This window comes from Suricata suricatta, chromosome 2 (assembly GCF_006229205.1).
Source record: "Suricata suricatta isolate VVHF042 chromosome 2, meerkat_22Aug2017_6uvM2_HiC, whole genome shotgun sequence".
Taxonomy (NCBI): Eukaryota; Metazoa; Chordata; class Mammalia; order Carnivora; family Herpestidae; genus Suricata; species Suricata suricatta.
Window position 1 is genome coordinate 469,987 of NC_043701.1, and position 15,550 is coordinate 485,536.

The window sequence follows — 15,550 nt, forward strand, 5'->3', positions numbered from 1 at the left end:
CTGGCCCCACGTTAAAGGTGGTTCATTGTCGGTTCTGGGGAGGCTCCTGGAACAGATCCAGTTTCTGAGGTCATCTGGGTCAGGAAGACTCAGAAAAGGGGCCCCCATGCTGTACTCAGTCCCTGAGTCATCTGGCTTGAACTGGCCTTAAGTGGGAGGGAGGAGCTTGCTCTGCTGTCCAGCACAGCTTTGGAAGTTCACCAGAGGAGAAAGAAGTAAAAGAATATCAAATTGAAGGGATGCTAAGAGGTGTGGACTCAAAATAGAAAAGCTCTCAGCAGAGAACCTTGGTGCTTTCCCTTGTGCACTTGAAGAGGACAGAGCCGACTCCAGCGGCTGCACCGCCTGCCGTGTCTTCTGTCGGACCACACACCCTGCCCAGGGCTAACTCCCGTCCTGTTGTCCGTTCCAGACCGTCGAGTACGCGTGCATCCAGGACTTCATGCACCATGGGATCTACCTCCCACGCAAGTCTCCAGTGCACTCCAGGGTGCGAGAGGTGAGCGGGGCGTGTGGCACTGGTCGTGGCTTTCTCGGTGATGTTTTTATCACTGAGAATGACGTTAATCCTCCACAGGCATCAGCTTAACAGAGCTTTCTCAGAATCTTGATATTCGGTACTGGCAGTTTTAACTAGGAATAATGGAATGTCGTTAAGTGAGCCAGAACTTTGTCCAAAACATCTTTTTTTTTTTTATATTTTATTTGTTTTTGATGCAAAGAGAGACAGAGCATGAGAGGGGGAGGGGTAGAGAGAGAAGGGGACACAGAACCGGAAGCAGGCTCCAGGCTCTGAGCTAGCTGTCAGCACAGAGCCTAACGCGGGGCTCAAACCCACGAACATGAGATCTGACCTGAGCCGAAGTTGGACGCTTTAACGGACTGAGCCACCCAGGCGCCCCTGTCCAAAACATCTTTTAAACTCTGTGACATAAAAGTAATCCAGAGTCCTTACTTTCTAAGTGCCACTATCACTTTTTTCCAAAAAGTATATTTGGGATTATTTTTATTTACTTTCATACATTTTGATATCTACAAACCAAATGAAATGTTTTGATAGTTTCTTTTGATAAATTTTGTTTTTATTTTTTTAATTTTTATTTATTAAACATTTTTAAAATGTTTTATTTATTCTTGAGAGAGAGAGTCAGAGTGTGAGCAGGGAAGGGGCTGAGAGGGAGGGAGACACAGAATCTTGAAGCAGCTCCAGGCTCTGAGCGTCAGCACGGCTCCCTGTCATGGGGCTCAAACTCATGAACCACGAGATCATGACCTGAGCTGAAGCCAGACGCTTAACTGATTGTGCCACCCAGGCACCCCTATTTATTTTTATTATTTTTTAATTGTATTTTAGTTTTTATTTTTTTGAGAGAGAGCAAGTGTGTGTGGGTAAGCAGGGGAGGGGCAGAGAGAGGGAGACACAGGATACGAAGCAGGCTCTATGCTGACAACAGAGAGTCTAATGTGGGGCTTGAACTCACAAACCTCAAGATCATGACCTGCTGAAGTCTGATACTTCATCAGCCGAGCTGCCCATGTGCCCCACGATTTTGTTTTTAGAAGCTAATTTCACGGGTGGCAGTCTGGCTCGGTCAGTAGGGCATGCAACTCTTGGTTGCAGGTTCATGATGTTAGGGCCCCACATGTGGCATAGAGTTTTTAAAAAATTAAAAAAAAATTTTTTAAAAAGCTAGTTTTAGAATTTAGATAGGAATTTTATACTTACATTGTAAATGAACTGACTGAGGCTTTATTTTATTACCAGTGTCATCATGACTGATAGGTGTTTGATAATCATAATGATCTTGGCAGGAGGAATTGGAAAATATGGTCTGTTTAGGACACAAGATCAATGTCCTAAGCAAGTAGTAATGCGGTGTGTGCTTACCGTTAGTTTTGGCAACTGTGTATCAGGAAGCTAAATGAACAAAGATTACCTCTTTACTTTTTTGTATAGGAAAATTGCGATTATTTGTGGAATGTAAATATACTGATTATATTGTTTAAAAGGATATGGAGACATTTCTTTACATTATTGATACAGCGTTAGTTTGAATTATCCACAGATAAGAAACCCAGTGATGAATATATCCAATTGTCTCCTTCCTCCTACCCCCAACGACACATAATCCTAGTGTGGCTTCATTAAATTGTGGGTCAGTTTAGGTCATTTATTCCACATACATGATTTGTATTTCAGATACATCATACGGAATGGCAGCTTGTTAAACTGTATAAATTTGTGACATAATTTCTTCCTTTTTGGTAGAAAATAACTAAAGACTTTTTCATATTTGATTTCTGTTCTGGTAGTCTGAATATTTAAGATATTATATGTATAGTTATCACTATATGATAAACTATTAAAAAATACACAGTTAAAAGGAAGACATTAAATTTCATTTTTTGAATGCAGTATATTCCTGGACTTTATTTCTTACCATTGCTTATAATACATTATAGCTTCTTCCTCAAATCCCTTTTTGTAAACATCACATTTATATGATAAAAGCTTTAGGAAATTCTTCCTCTGCCATTTGAAAGTAAAGATACCCAGGGTGCCTGGGTGGCTCGGCTCAGTCTAAGTCGGTTAAGTGTCTGACTCTTGGTTTCAGCTCAGGTCATGATCTCCTAGTTCGTAGGTCGAGCTCCACACTGGCTCTGTGCTGACAGCATGGAGCCTTCTTGGGATTCTCTTTCTTCTTTCTCTGACCCTCCCCTGCTTGCGAGTGCTCTCTTTCTCTCTAAATAAATAAGCTTTACAAAAAGGAAGGGAGTAAAAATTCCCATATTGTTGATGCAGATGTTCTAATATTAGGTAGTTGTAATGGTTGCCCAACTCTGTAAATATACTAACGCCCATTGAGTTGTATATTTTAAAAGAGTGGCTTTTATGGTATATGATTTATAACTTGATAAAGCTGTTTAAAAATCTTTCTGTGAAGTGGGTTTACCATTGATATCAAAACTTTGATAATACTGTACCAAAAAAACCAAACTATAGGAACCCCTGGGTGGCTCAGTCTGTTAAGCATCCAACTTTGGCTCAGGTCATGATCTTGCAGGTTCATGAGTTTAAGCCCTGTATCAGGCTCTCCACTGTCAGTGTGGAGCCCACTTGGGATCTTCTGTCCACCTCTCTCTCTCTGCCTCTCCCCTGCTCGTTCTCTGTTTCTCTCTCAAAAATACGTAAATAAATTAAAAAAAAACCCTTACACTAATATCACTTATCACTATCACTGAAAATTCCTAAATAAAGAGTTAGAAGTCAGAAAAAATAATCTCTAGACTATAGTTCTTTTAGGGTGAAATTGATTCTGGTTTATTTAAAGTATAATCTCTTGTTTGATAGCCTGTTTAATTTTTATTTTCCCCTTTTCACTAATATAATTTTAGTTCCAAAGTGGTCAATTATGGAAGTAAGGCAAAACTGATAGTTGCTGGGGATACGAGTCTGAAGAGTTGCAGAGAGATTCCGTCTGGTGAAGAGGGCGGTAGGAAAGGGACGGCAGTGGCAGCTGCGTGCACAGCCCCTTCTCTGACTGTTCCTCAGTCTGGGAAGGACTTGCTATCCGAGTTAAGCTGACCCGGTGAAGGGCTACTGAACAGTGACACCCACTGTGAGAGGTATGCCTGTTTCGGATGCTCATTATAGGTTCTTGGAACCAGAGCTGTGCGACCAGAAACTGGGCTGTAGAAGCCATGTAGGCTGACTCTTCCACACACTCCTTTTCCACTTCACCCCGAAGGGCAGAAGTGTCTGTGAACTTTTTCTGAGGTTATTTGGGTATTGCTAGAAGAGTAGAAACTACAATCCAGACCTTTTTGTGGCCCGAAGTCATTGATCTTTGTTTCTGCCATTGGTTTCTTTCATGTGATTTCCTTCATGGTTGAGAGCCATTAACATATGTATCACTGCACCTTCTCTCTTAGAAAAGACGCACCCCGACTTGTGGGCAGGAAGGCCTGTTTGGGTGGAGAGAAGAACCTGTGCTCAGTGTTGAAAGTAGGACCTTACGTGCTCTGTTTTAAAAACCACTTTAGCTTTCTTTTTTTCTTTTCTTGACTCTTAGGTTCTGAGTTATTTTCATCATCAAAAGAAAGTTCGTCAGGGAGTGGAAGAAATGCTTTACAGATTATATAAACCCATCCTTTGGAGAGGACTAAAGGTACTATTAAATTGTCTGTGTTTAGAATGTGCTAATTATGCGTTTGAATTTATCATGCTCTAATTCAGAATTGTGATAATGCAGTAAAAAGAAGACTGAAGGCTTTGTGAAATTTGGGGACAAATGTTTTATTCTTTTATCGAGAGGATCGGAATTGGTGTAGTCCTGGCTACACAGTGGGGAGGGGTCTGTCTCGCTGTGTAAACCAGCAGAGGCGCTGGAGGTCTGCAGAGCCGAGCTCGGCCATCCTGGCTCTTGTGTTGCTGACTGGGAACCGGGATGACATCCTTCCAGGGAGAACAGGAGTAATTTTCAACATGGTAAATCTGGTGTGACATAAGGTGGACATTGAGGTGAGGAATCAAGTCTTTTACTCTCTGTCAGTACTGAGCCAAGAGTTTTGGTTTAGCTCATGGAAGGTCTCCTAAGTTTGGCCAGTTTAAATACTGTAATTATCTTTAATTTGTAAGTACGTCTATACTGAGATACTTAGAAGCATTACTTTAGGAAATCCATGCTGAAGCCTTTGAACATTTGCTCTTTGGATTCTGAAACACTCCTTTGTTATCCCAGGCCCGAAATTCTGAAGTCCGGTCAAATGCTGCACTGTTGTTCATTGAAGCATTTCCTATCAGAGACCCAAACTTCAATGCCATTGAAATGGATAGCGAAATTCAGAAACAGTTTGAAGAACTCTACGTACGTATTGCATGTGACTGAGCCCCCTACGAGGTCAACTCTGTCGGGGCTGGTGTGCGTCCTGGCTTCTCCTGTCCTGCCTTCCTGTGTGCTGCCCTCAGACGGGAGGGTTTCCGGCTCTTGACCTTCTGAGAAACCGGTTTTCTCCCTGGTGCCTTCTGTGACAGCATGGACCCAGTGGTGTTCTTTTGTTTGTATCTTTGTCTCCTTTGGAACATCTAATTAATCATTACTATATGCAGTTTTGAATGTCTTCTGTTTATTCTTGTCTCCCCAGCATAGAGGCAGTAGGACATGTGGTTAAAGGTCCCCAGATTCAATTTCACTTCTTAATTAAGAGCTGTGTGATTTGGGCAGGTTACTAACTTCTCTGTGTCTTTGTGCATTGGGGATGCTGCTCTCGCCTGCTCTGAGTGGTGGGGTAGCGAGCATGAACAAACCTGATGATGTTTAAGGTGAGTCAATTAATAGTTGCAGTGGAATTTTCAGAGGACTAGTTTTTCAGATGAGACATGAGAACCTTAGGATGCCACATTTATTTCCGAAGATGCTGCGGGCCTCTTCATCTGGCTGGAGTGTGCTGGCCTCTGTGTGTTTCTCTGCATCGCCTTACATTTTCAGGGCTTCCTAACACAGGCTAAAAATTGCTACTTAATGTCCTACTCAGTAGAATAAAATTTTAGGACGTGAGAGCAAAAATGTTCTGATAATGATGGTTACCCATGGCACTTTGTTTTTTGACTAAATGAAAAATCTCAGGTATGCAGAAAGTTGAAATAATAATGTAAAGAATACGTGTAGATTTAGTTCTTTGTATGCAAATATATAACGTGCACACATGTGCATCTATATATGTACACAGCCACACCTACATACAGACATACGCACCCCTAAAAGAAATTGTCAGTAGTATTTTGCTGTAAGTGCCTTATTCACATGTATATTTACCTAGAATTCCCATTGAGAATCACTAATTTTGTGGGGCTAATAGGCAAATCAAAACTAGAGTTTTATAGTTTTTAGCCAAAACACTACGAAAGACTTTTGCTCTTTGTAACGCTGGCGTCCAAACCTATGAACTACTGCTGTTTTTGCCTGGAATGTCTAAGTGTCTGCCTGGAGCGTGGCGATGGAGAGCGTGCTGCCAGTCCAGCCGGCACACGGCTTCTGTTGTGCCTCGCGGAGCACGCGTGGCCCTGCTGCTCCTGAGCGGACCACGGCAGCCCGACGGGGACCCCCTGAGCCTTCGCGCTGGCAGCAGTGTACGTAGCAACTGAGAGTGCGGAGACAGTTTGAATCGGATTCCGCTTCCCCCTTGATGAGTCTGGTCTTGACCAAATTGCACAGTCTCTCTCTAGCCCTGTTTCTTCTTTAAGACTGGGAATAACCTTCAGTAGGATTGTGATAAGGTTTCAATGAAAAATGATGTAAAACATTTAGCTCAGCCGCCTAGCGCCACGATGACAGTGGTTGTAGGTGAAAGAGATTTAGAGGGCACTTGTCTTGATAAGCACTGAGCAGAGTAAGTACTAATGCAGAATTGTTGAGACACGTATTATACACTTGAAATTGATTTAGCACTGTATGTTAACTACACTGGAATTAAAATTTTAAAAATATATTAAAAAATAACTGGTTACTCACCATAGGAATATTAAAACTATGTAAAGTGATACGATTATCTAATATAATATTAGGAACGTGTTGGTGAATCCTGTGTCACTTGTCCTAGAAACTGAAGTGCATTTCGGTTTCAGAGATGGAGTGTAGTACTAATTTACAAGGTGAAAGGTATGCAGAGAGCTGTTGGTCTTTTGGAGATGGAGATGCTATCCATCACTTGGTATTGTGGATATTCTTAGAATACTGGCTAAGGAGGGGTGTAACTGTATCTCTGTTCCATTAAAAATCTTTTATGGTATAAATTGAAGAAGTCTTACTGTGAGAACATCACATTTGGTAGAAATATTATATGAATAAACATGTTTATGAGCTGCAAAGGTTAGTATAATTTTAGCAGTTGTATAATATGTACATGTTAATAAGCTTAAGAGGCAGGACCTTATGAAATAATTACTTTACAGTGAAAAATAAATTTTGCATAGGAATGGCAAGTTCTTATTACAGAAAATACCTAAAAGAGATGCCAAACCCTTGTTAGACTCGAAGTAATAGACCATATGAAGACTCGAACACGGGCACCCGGGGAGGCTCTTTCGGTTAAGTGTCTGACTCTTGATCTCTGCTCAGGTCATGAGCTCAGAGTTTGTGGGTTTGTTGGGCTCTATGCTGACAGCGCACAGCCTGCCTGGAATTTTCTCTCTCCCTCTCTCTGCCCCTCCCATGCTTGCACATGCTTTTCTTTCTCTCTCTCTCTCTCAAAATAAATAAACATTAAAAAAAAAAAGACTGGAATGCAGACTAATCTCTTATTCAGATTAATCGTCATAAATTTTGGTTTTGCTTTATTAATCTATTAAAAAATAAAAATTATTAAATGATAGGGGATCTGGAGCATGTGGCTCTTGATCTCAGGGTTATGAGTTTGAGCCCCATGGGTGTAGAGGTTACTATAAAATGAGATCTTTAGAAATACCATTAAGTGATATTTTATTTGACTGTTAAGAAACAAAAGATTACTGAAGCTAAATGATTTTTCATAACAAGAATTAAATTCTAAATCATTCCTCTAGAGAACAGTAGATTGTAGGGGCATCTGGGTGACTCAGTTGGTTAAGTGACTGACTTGGTTTCGGCTCATGCTATGATCTCGTGATTTTGTGGGCTCAAGCTCCACATTGGGCACTGCGCAAGATTACCTATTTCTTAGTGGAGATAGGCTTGTGTTTTTCAACGACCAAAACTTACCAGTCTCATAAAAGTGAGATGTCAGTGTCTAAATGACTTTTTAAAAGAAGATTTTAAAAATTAGAAACAATAGTAAGAATTTCAGCTCTAATACGGGAAGGCTTGTATGTAAGCACCACTTCCTGTGGAGGGGTGAAATGAACTCCTGGGAAATCATCATCAAAGCCTATAAGCTGAAATGGTTTCTGCCAGTCCTTCTTTGTTTGCAGGGCAGTTTTGAGGTGGCATATGTCTCTTCGTGTTGAATCCCAAAGTGTTATTTTTATAACTTGGCCAGGTAGAAGAATTTTTATGTTCAAAGTAATTTTTCCCCACAGGACTGTTAAAATATTCTGCGTTGTTTCCTAGCATGAAGTGTTTTTGAAACTTTAAGGATTTTTTTCTAGGTCTTGATTTTCTCCCCACCCCGCCCCTGCTGTCTGTTAATCTGTTAGTTTGAATTTTCTTTTTCTCAATGCCTGTTCTTTCCTAGCTCCTTCTAGGAGGCAGTGTAGTGTAATAAAGAGCAGCCGGCAACGGTCCCTACTCCAGACCAGATGATGATGATTTAGGTCTGTGTGCTCACAGCTGTTCGACTCTGCCCTTGCAGAACAGGAGCCGCCATGGACTGCACAGAAATGAGATTGGGGTTTGTTCCAGTAAAACTATATTTGAGTGCATCAAAATTTGAATTTCATGGAATGTTCACATGTCACAAAATACTCTTGATTTTTTTTTTCCAAGCATTTAGAAATGAAAAACCATTTTTGGGCATTGTAGACCACGCCAAGATGGCCCTGGGCCAGATTTGGCCTGTAGGTCAGCTCGGAGGTCATGACCCTGTTGGGTCAGATACTGAGTAAATGGGAATGCGTTTTTATGGGGATTGATAAAGGAGATAACCTGATAAATAAAATTAATGATTATTTCCCGGTGTTGTGCATGTGCCTCACCTGTTCTTTCATACTTAACGTTTGTGTTTCTCAGACTTGAGTAGTGTGGAGACTTAGTTTTGAAGGTAAAACATTGAGGCCTCCTGTGAATGTCTGGGTGTTGAGATGGAGTGATTCTCCTGTAGAAGGAGCGTCACACGTTACGTGCCATCACTTTGGGTGACTTCGGCGTCACTGCAATTGATTGGAAATCCGGATCTGGGCCCTGAACTCATTGAATGAGACTGTATGCAGGCCTGAGCTGAAATCAGAGTCTGATACTGAACCAACTGAGCCACCCACAAGCCCCTTCTTTGAGTAACATTTCGCTGACACTTTTAACAGTTTTGTCTGAATCTGTGTCTAAGACCCAAGCATATGCTTGGCCAATAGATTGATAAGACCCTGTCCAGTAACCTCAGTTTGTCATTTTTGCTTGCTATTTTTGTTGTTGTTGAAGAAGCCAGTTTACTCTCTTGTTTCCTACAGCATCATCGCTCTGTTCCTCTGCCTCCCATATTTCCTGAATCTCAGTAGGGGCAGAGTTGATCAGTTACTTTTGTGGGGGTTTTGTTTGTTGTGTCAGGTTCTTAGTGGTTCTGTTGTGTACTCCGTCCAGAGATAACACCTTGTTTCTTTTTGTATTTTGTATTTGCAACTACTGATAAGCAATTTGGCTCAGGTCATGATCTTGCGGTTTGTGAGTTCAAGCCCCACTTTGGGCTCTGTGCTAACAGTTTAGAGCCTGGAGCCTGCTTCAGACTGTGTCTCCCTCTCTCTGCCCCTCCCCTGCTAGTGCTCTGTCTCTCTCCGTCTCTCAAAAATGAATAAAAACGTTAAGAATTGTTTTTTTAACCCAGTAGGATTATTCTAGGCTTAACAGCATTTTGGAAATTCAAGAGAGTGGTTTACATAGACTGTGTCTGTAGGGTTGACTGACGTCTGCATGCCTCGCTGAAGGTGGGGCTGGTGTTTGAGGCTCTGCTGGCACAGAGCGCCGTAGCTGGGATTGGCAGATATGGAACCGTATGTGTCTGCGTTGTTCTCTTTAAATGCACAACTATAGAAATGATAACTAGTAAGAGATGTGTATGTCTGTATATGACTGGTATTTCTATAACTTAGAATGTCTGTTACATTGTGAATCCTGAGAGGGCTAATGTACAAAGCAAATATTGATATAAAAGGAGCTGCCTTAGGATTTTTAAGTCTTTTCCACCCTCCAATTTACAGAGCCTTTTAGAAGATCCTTATCCGATGGTCCGTTCTACAGGGATCCTTGGTGTTTGTAAAATAACTTCCAAATACTGGGAAATGATGCCTCCGACCATTCTTATCGATCTCCTCAAGAAAGTAACTGGGGAATTGGCGTTCGACACAAGCTCAGCTGATGTGCGCTGTTCTGTCTTCAAGGTAGGACTTAAAATTATGTAATCAGTAGTTACTTATCGTAGAATAATTGGAAAATACAGAGAAAGAACAATTTTTAAATCACCCATAATTCTTCTTTATTGATAGACCACCACAGGCACTTTTGTTGTGCATCCAAAGTAACATTTTTAAAAACCAAATTGAAAGTGTTTTCTATACAAAAGGCCTACTTGAAATAATACTGGATTTTAGTATATGGCTGGGGAGGGTGGTGCACTTGTTTTTTAAAGTAGGAGCTCTATGCAGTACTATACAGTGCTTATAGTTTTTTATTTTAATTTTTTAAATGTTTATTCATTTTGAGAGAGAGAGAGAGAGTGAAAGGAGGAGGGGCAGAGAGAGAAGGAGACACAGAGTCGGAAGCAGGCTCAAGGCTCCGAGCTGTCAGATGCTTAGCTGACTTAGCCTTCCATGCACCCCCAATTTCTTTTTAAATTATACATTAAAATTTTTTGGTATACCATATACACTTTTAACAAGAACCTACAAAACTATCCTCATCATCCAGTTTCAATAACTAATCAGGACATATCAGGTCTTGTTTCAGCTTTAGCCAATTCGTTATCTCCCACTGTTGATTTCTTGAAGCAAATCCAGGACTCTATATCAGCTGATCTGTAAATATTTCAGTATGATGGTGAAAACATAGCTTTCTTTAGAGTTAATTACAGTAACATTGTAATAATACTGTATGGTGACAGATGGTAACTGCACTTATGGTGAACACAGCCTGATGTATAGAATTGTTGAACCACTGTGTGTACACCTGAATACAGCATTGAATGTCCACAGTAATTCCAATACAAAAAGAAGTCTCTTTAAAAAATCCTTTCTCCTAATAACTGGAAAGCAAAGGTGGAGCATATCAGATCTTTAGGTTAGTGCCTGGTCTGAGCTTGCACAGGTCACTGGACCACCCATCTGAGGTGCGTGTGGCTGTAGCCCTGTGCTGTGAGTCTCTCTGATGGGGAGATCTGGTTTCCATGCAGTACTGAGTCACGAAATCCGAGAATTCATGGGCTATTAAAAAATGTGAAAGGACCGTTGGATCCCAGCTTTGGATACAAACTGGCTCTGGAGCCCTCACCTCCACCAATTGTCCTGTTTCTTTCAGTTCTAAAAATCCTTTAAAATTTAGCTAAGAGAAACATTGAGGAATTATTTCATAACTGCTTTAAACCTGATGAACTCATTATCAGTCATTGAAACTGTACTAATTCGTTAGAAGCATACTTTTTATTTATTTTATATTGATTTTTTTAATGTTTGTTTATTTTTGAGAGAGAGAGAGCGCCAGGAGGGGAGGGGCAGAGAGAGAGGGAGACACAGAATCTGGAGCAGGCTCCAGGCTCTGAGCTGTCAGCACAGAGCCTGACGCAGGGCTTGAACCCACGGACTGTGAGATCATGACCTGAGCCAAACGAATTCAGACGCTTAACCAACTGAGCCACTCAGGCTCCCCAGAAATATGCTTTTTATATGAAACTCTTTTAGAAAAGGGTTATTTTCTGTAGGCATATTTATTTATTTCACTAGTAGTGCATTAGTAAGGATGGAACTGAATATTACCTTTACTTTTTATTGTTTATGTTCTAAATTTGAACTGTTTATATTTCTCTTTTTTTGTAGTGTCTGCCGATAATTTTGGAGAACAAATTAAGTCACCCATTATTAGAACAGCTTCTGCCTGCACTAAAATACAGTCTCCATGACAATTCCGAGAAAGTGAGAGTGGCTTTTGTTGATATGCTGCTGAAAGTCAAAGCTGTGCGGGCCGCTAAGGTAGGTCGGGCAGGTTTTATCAGTAAAGGCGTGGAATAAACACGTCCTTCGGTTTCATCATTAGAAAGACAAAACAATTGTAATTCCAAGTGTTTCAGTAATCGCATTTAAACTACTTGATGTCTGGTATGTTCTACCAATTTGTTTGTGTCATAAAATTTTATTTGTTTTGTGGTTTTCACTAAAGTTTCTAGAAATATCATTAACTTGTGTTTTGTTTTTGAAAGTCATTAGTGCAAGCAGCTGCCAACTTAAATTATGTTTTTATCATCTACATGAAAGATTTTGTTCAATTATTGAAATACTTGGCACATAGTAACTACTTAAATATTTCTGGGGGAAATGTTGAATGTGAGGCCTCCCTCCCCCCTTCACCTGTTACAGGAGGAAGCAAGGAGGTGAGCGTTGTGTCGTGATGCACATTGTGACGTTGTGTGAACTTTGAAGGGAGGTTGCGTTCCTTTAGCTTGAGTCCTCAGCTTTTGGGTAAAAATTTTAGTTAGAAGCTTTTTAACTTCCTTTGGTAACACTGTGACTTTTCCTCCTTGCGATTCTCGTCTGAAATTTACCTCCAAATGCTGCTTTGTCACAGCGCGGTATTTGGGCACGGCCTGACTGCACAGATGTGTGGTGTGCTCCTGTGGTAGGAGGGTGTTCTGTGGCCACGAGCAGGGTGAGCTCCCGTGGGAATACCACCGAGACATGAGGAAAAGCGAGTGTAGACATGTGCGTAGTGAGCCGCCAGCGGTATATAATGGGGAACATACTTATGTATTTGGTCAGACACTAAAATCTTCCTAGAAGAAAATAAGAAATTAATAATGGTTGACTGAGGTGAGGGGGGTTGGATGTCTAGGGATGGGGCATGAGCGAGGCCAGGATACATATGGTTTTATGTTTTGTGAATTTTGAATTGTGAATTTCTGTTATTTAAAAAAAAAAGGCACCAAAACCCAATGACAGTTTTACATGGCCTCCAAAGCACGAATACCCCGTGTTCTACCCCGTGACCCATCCGTGTGTGCTGTTTCTGACCGTGCTCTGGCCCCTTCATCTGTTTGCACATCCAGGCCCAGGGCACGCTGCTGTCCTGCTCCAGGTTCCCACGGCCTCTTAGAGTGCGCCCTCCAGCTGCGTTGTTCTTTCGAGCTTTTTGGCTGGCTTAGGTTCTTTGCATTTCCATGCGTGTTTTAGAGTCAACATGCCTGTTTCAACAAAAATGCTGACTACAGATTTTACCCTTTGTTATAACAGCTTAATAAAACAGTATTTCTGAATTTGTTTTAATGTTTTATTTATTTTTGAGAGAGAGAGAGAAAGAGAGACAGCATGAGCAGGGGAGGGTCAGAGAGAGAGGGAGACACAGAATCTGAAGAGAGGCTCCAGGCTCCAAGCTGTCAGCACAGAGCCTGACGCGGGGCTCGAACCTACGAACCTCAGGATCATGATCTGAGCCGAAGCCGTACACTCAACAGACAGAGCCACTTGGGCGCCTCTAAAACAGTATTTCTGAATCCGAGAGGGAACTTTTGGGCCAGTGCGTTTGAGGTGAGCTTTGTTTGCAGAGGCCTGTTAGTGATGAGGAGGAGACGGAGAGAACAGCCTTGTTCTCCTTATTCCTGGGTCTGCCCCAGAGAACACGGGAGAGACCAAGTGAAATGAGGACCGAAGTTCTCTGACCAGGGAGTTTGAATTTTAGGAGAGTAAAAAGAACATAGAGAAAGCATTATGTTTTACTGAGATGCCTCTCATCTTAATCCTTAGATTTGTAAAAGCCAGGCAGAGAGTGCCATAGCTGTGAGATTTCTGGAAAGGTTGGTGGGGTGTCCAATGCTAATCCTCCTGGAAGATCAAGGTCACCAGTTGGTAAGCATGTGGAGAGGTGGCTAACAAGAAGTGCAAGTGGCTGATGGTCCACCATGTCAGAATGACTGAGGTCTGCTCTGCACTGTCAGACACAGGTCATGCCTGGTGTTAGTAAAGGACACACTTAGCATTTTAGAAGTGAAAGACCAGTTACGGATTTGCTTGCTTTCATGTCTGTTGTGGATATCAGCCTGCTGGTGATATGTTTGCGTAAAATAAAACCTCAGGCAATTGAAACAAAATGCATCAGCATCCTAGGCTAATCAGAATTGTTTTATATTTTATTTTTATATATTTTTAAGTGTTTACTTTTTATTTATTTTGAGAAAGAGGGGCAGAGCACGAGCAGGGGAGGGGCAGACAGAGAACATTTGAAGCAGGCTCCACGCTGAGTACAGAGCCTGATATGGGGCTCGATCTCACGAACCACGAGATCATGTCCTGAGTTGAAATCAAGAGTCAGATGCTTAATTAGGCTGAGCCACCTGAGTGCCCCTGCTGTGCATTTTATTTGAGAAAAGTGAATCAAAGAAAAACAAGCTAATATGGAGAATTTCTGGAAAGACTTATAGGAAATGTTAGTTTTTAAAAATTTTTTCTTAATGCTTTTTAGTTATTTTTGAGAGACAGAGAGAGACAGCGAGAGCAGGGGAGCGTCAGAGAGCGAGAGGGAGATACAGAATCTGAAGCAGGCTCCAGGCTCTGAGCTAGCTGTCAGCACAGAGCCCAACATGGGGCTTGAACCCATGAACCGTGAGATCATGACCTGAGACGAAGCCGGATGCTTAACCACTTGAGCCACCCAGGCGTCCCAGGAAATGTTAGGGTTTTTTTTTTGTTTTGTTTTGTTTTTTTAGGAAATGTTAGTTTTAAGAATAACTTGGAACCTTGGCATTTGGTAGAAGTGCTGATGGCTAGTTACCATTCAAGATGGTCTAGTCTCCATGAGGGCCCAAGAGTCCACTTTTTTAATGTGAATGGGGACAGTCATGGAAGACCTCTCAGATACTAGCTCTGTGGCTAGGTGGTTGTGCTGGGTTCTGGGATGTTTCTTGGTTGTATTCGTGTAGTCAGGTTGGAGCTCTGAGATTTTGAGTCTTGAAGAGCCCCTGCTAACCTGAGTTCTCAAGGGGAGGACTTTCTCCTTCCTCTTTGGCTTTCCCTCTTGGAACTGTGCTGCTGTGCACATTCTGTAGTTGACATTAACTAATGGCAGAATTATCTTGACCCGCAAGTTCTATCGCCCAGAGGAGGTCAGCAATCTGTAGGCGTCCACTCTATACCTTGGCCTATCTGCTTCCATTCTGTGTCAACGTATGGCCTGCGCACCACTCTCACCTGCCTTGCTGTGATGTCGCAGGCAGCATAGTAGAGCAGGTGAACTATCGTCCATTCATTGGTCATTGTAGACTTGGGTTGAATCTGCTTTTGCATGGTTGTGAAGTTGTACTGTATAGTTATGTGCACTTGAATGTTTGGGGAAGTGTTTTGCTAGTGTCATTGTTACCCACAGATGTGCTGTTCAGGGCTGCACCTCAGTACATTCACACTCAAAACCAGTGATCTGTCTGGACTGAAAGTCAAGCAGGAAGGGAGCAGGGGAGGTGGTCAAAGCCGTCAGATGGACCTTCTTCTCTTAAACCTCAAAAGCACTGCCTCTCACTTTCAAGGAAGAGTCTCCAGTCATCTGATTGGCAGCCCCACTCACTGAGTCAGTGCTGAGGTTCGCTGGCAGTGGTAGTGTCTTCTGTGCAGACGCCTGGCCCTGCTGGGGCAAGGGCTGAGAGCTGGGCCCCGGCACCGTCCTTGCTGCACGGCTTCCTG

General features: G+C 42.0%; 1 protein-coding gene across 5 annotated transcripts in view; it reads left to right on the top strand.

Moving 5' to 3' along the window:
• Nucleotides 1–15,550, top strand: part of NCAPG2 (non-SMC condensin II complex subunit G2) — a 69,436-nt gene that overhangs the window by 22,871 nt on the left and 31,015 nt on the right. For all 5 annotated transcript variants that reach the window (XM_029920851.1, XM_029920859.1, XM_029920837.1 and 2 more), the window contains 5 exons: nucleotides 413–499; nucleotides 4,074–4,169; nucleotides 4,743–4,868; nucleotides 9,881–10,060; nucleotides 11,708–11,860. In XM_029920851.1, the coding sequence (XP_029776711.1) occupies nucleotides 413–499; nucleotides 4,074–4,169; nucleotides 4,743–4,868; nucleotides 9,881–10,060; nucleotides 11,708–11,860 (642 nt within the window). The remainder of the gene's footprint in view (nucleotides 1–412; nucleotides 500–4,073; nucleotides 4,170–4,742; nucleotides 4,869–9,880; nucleotides 10,061–11,707; nucleotides 11,861–15,550) is intronic.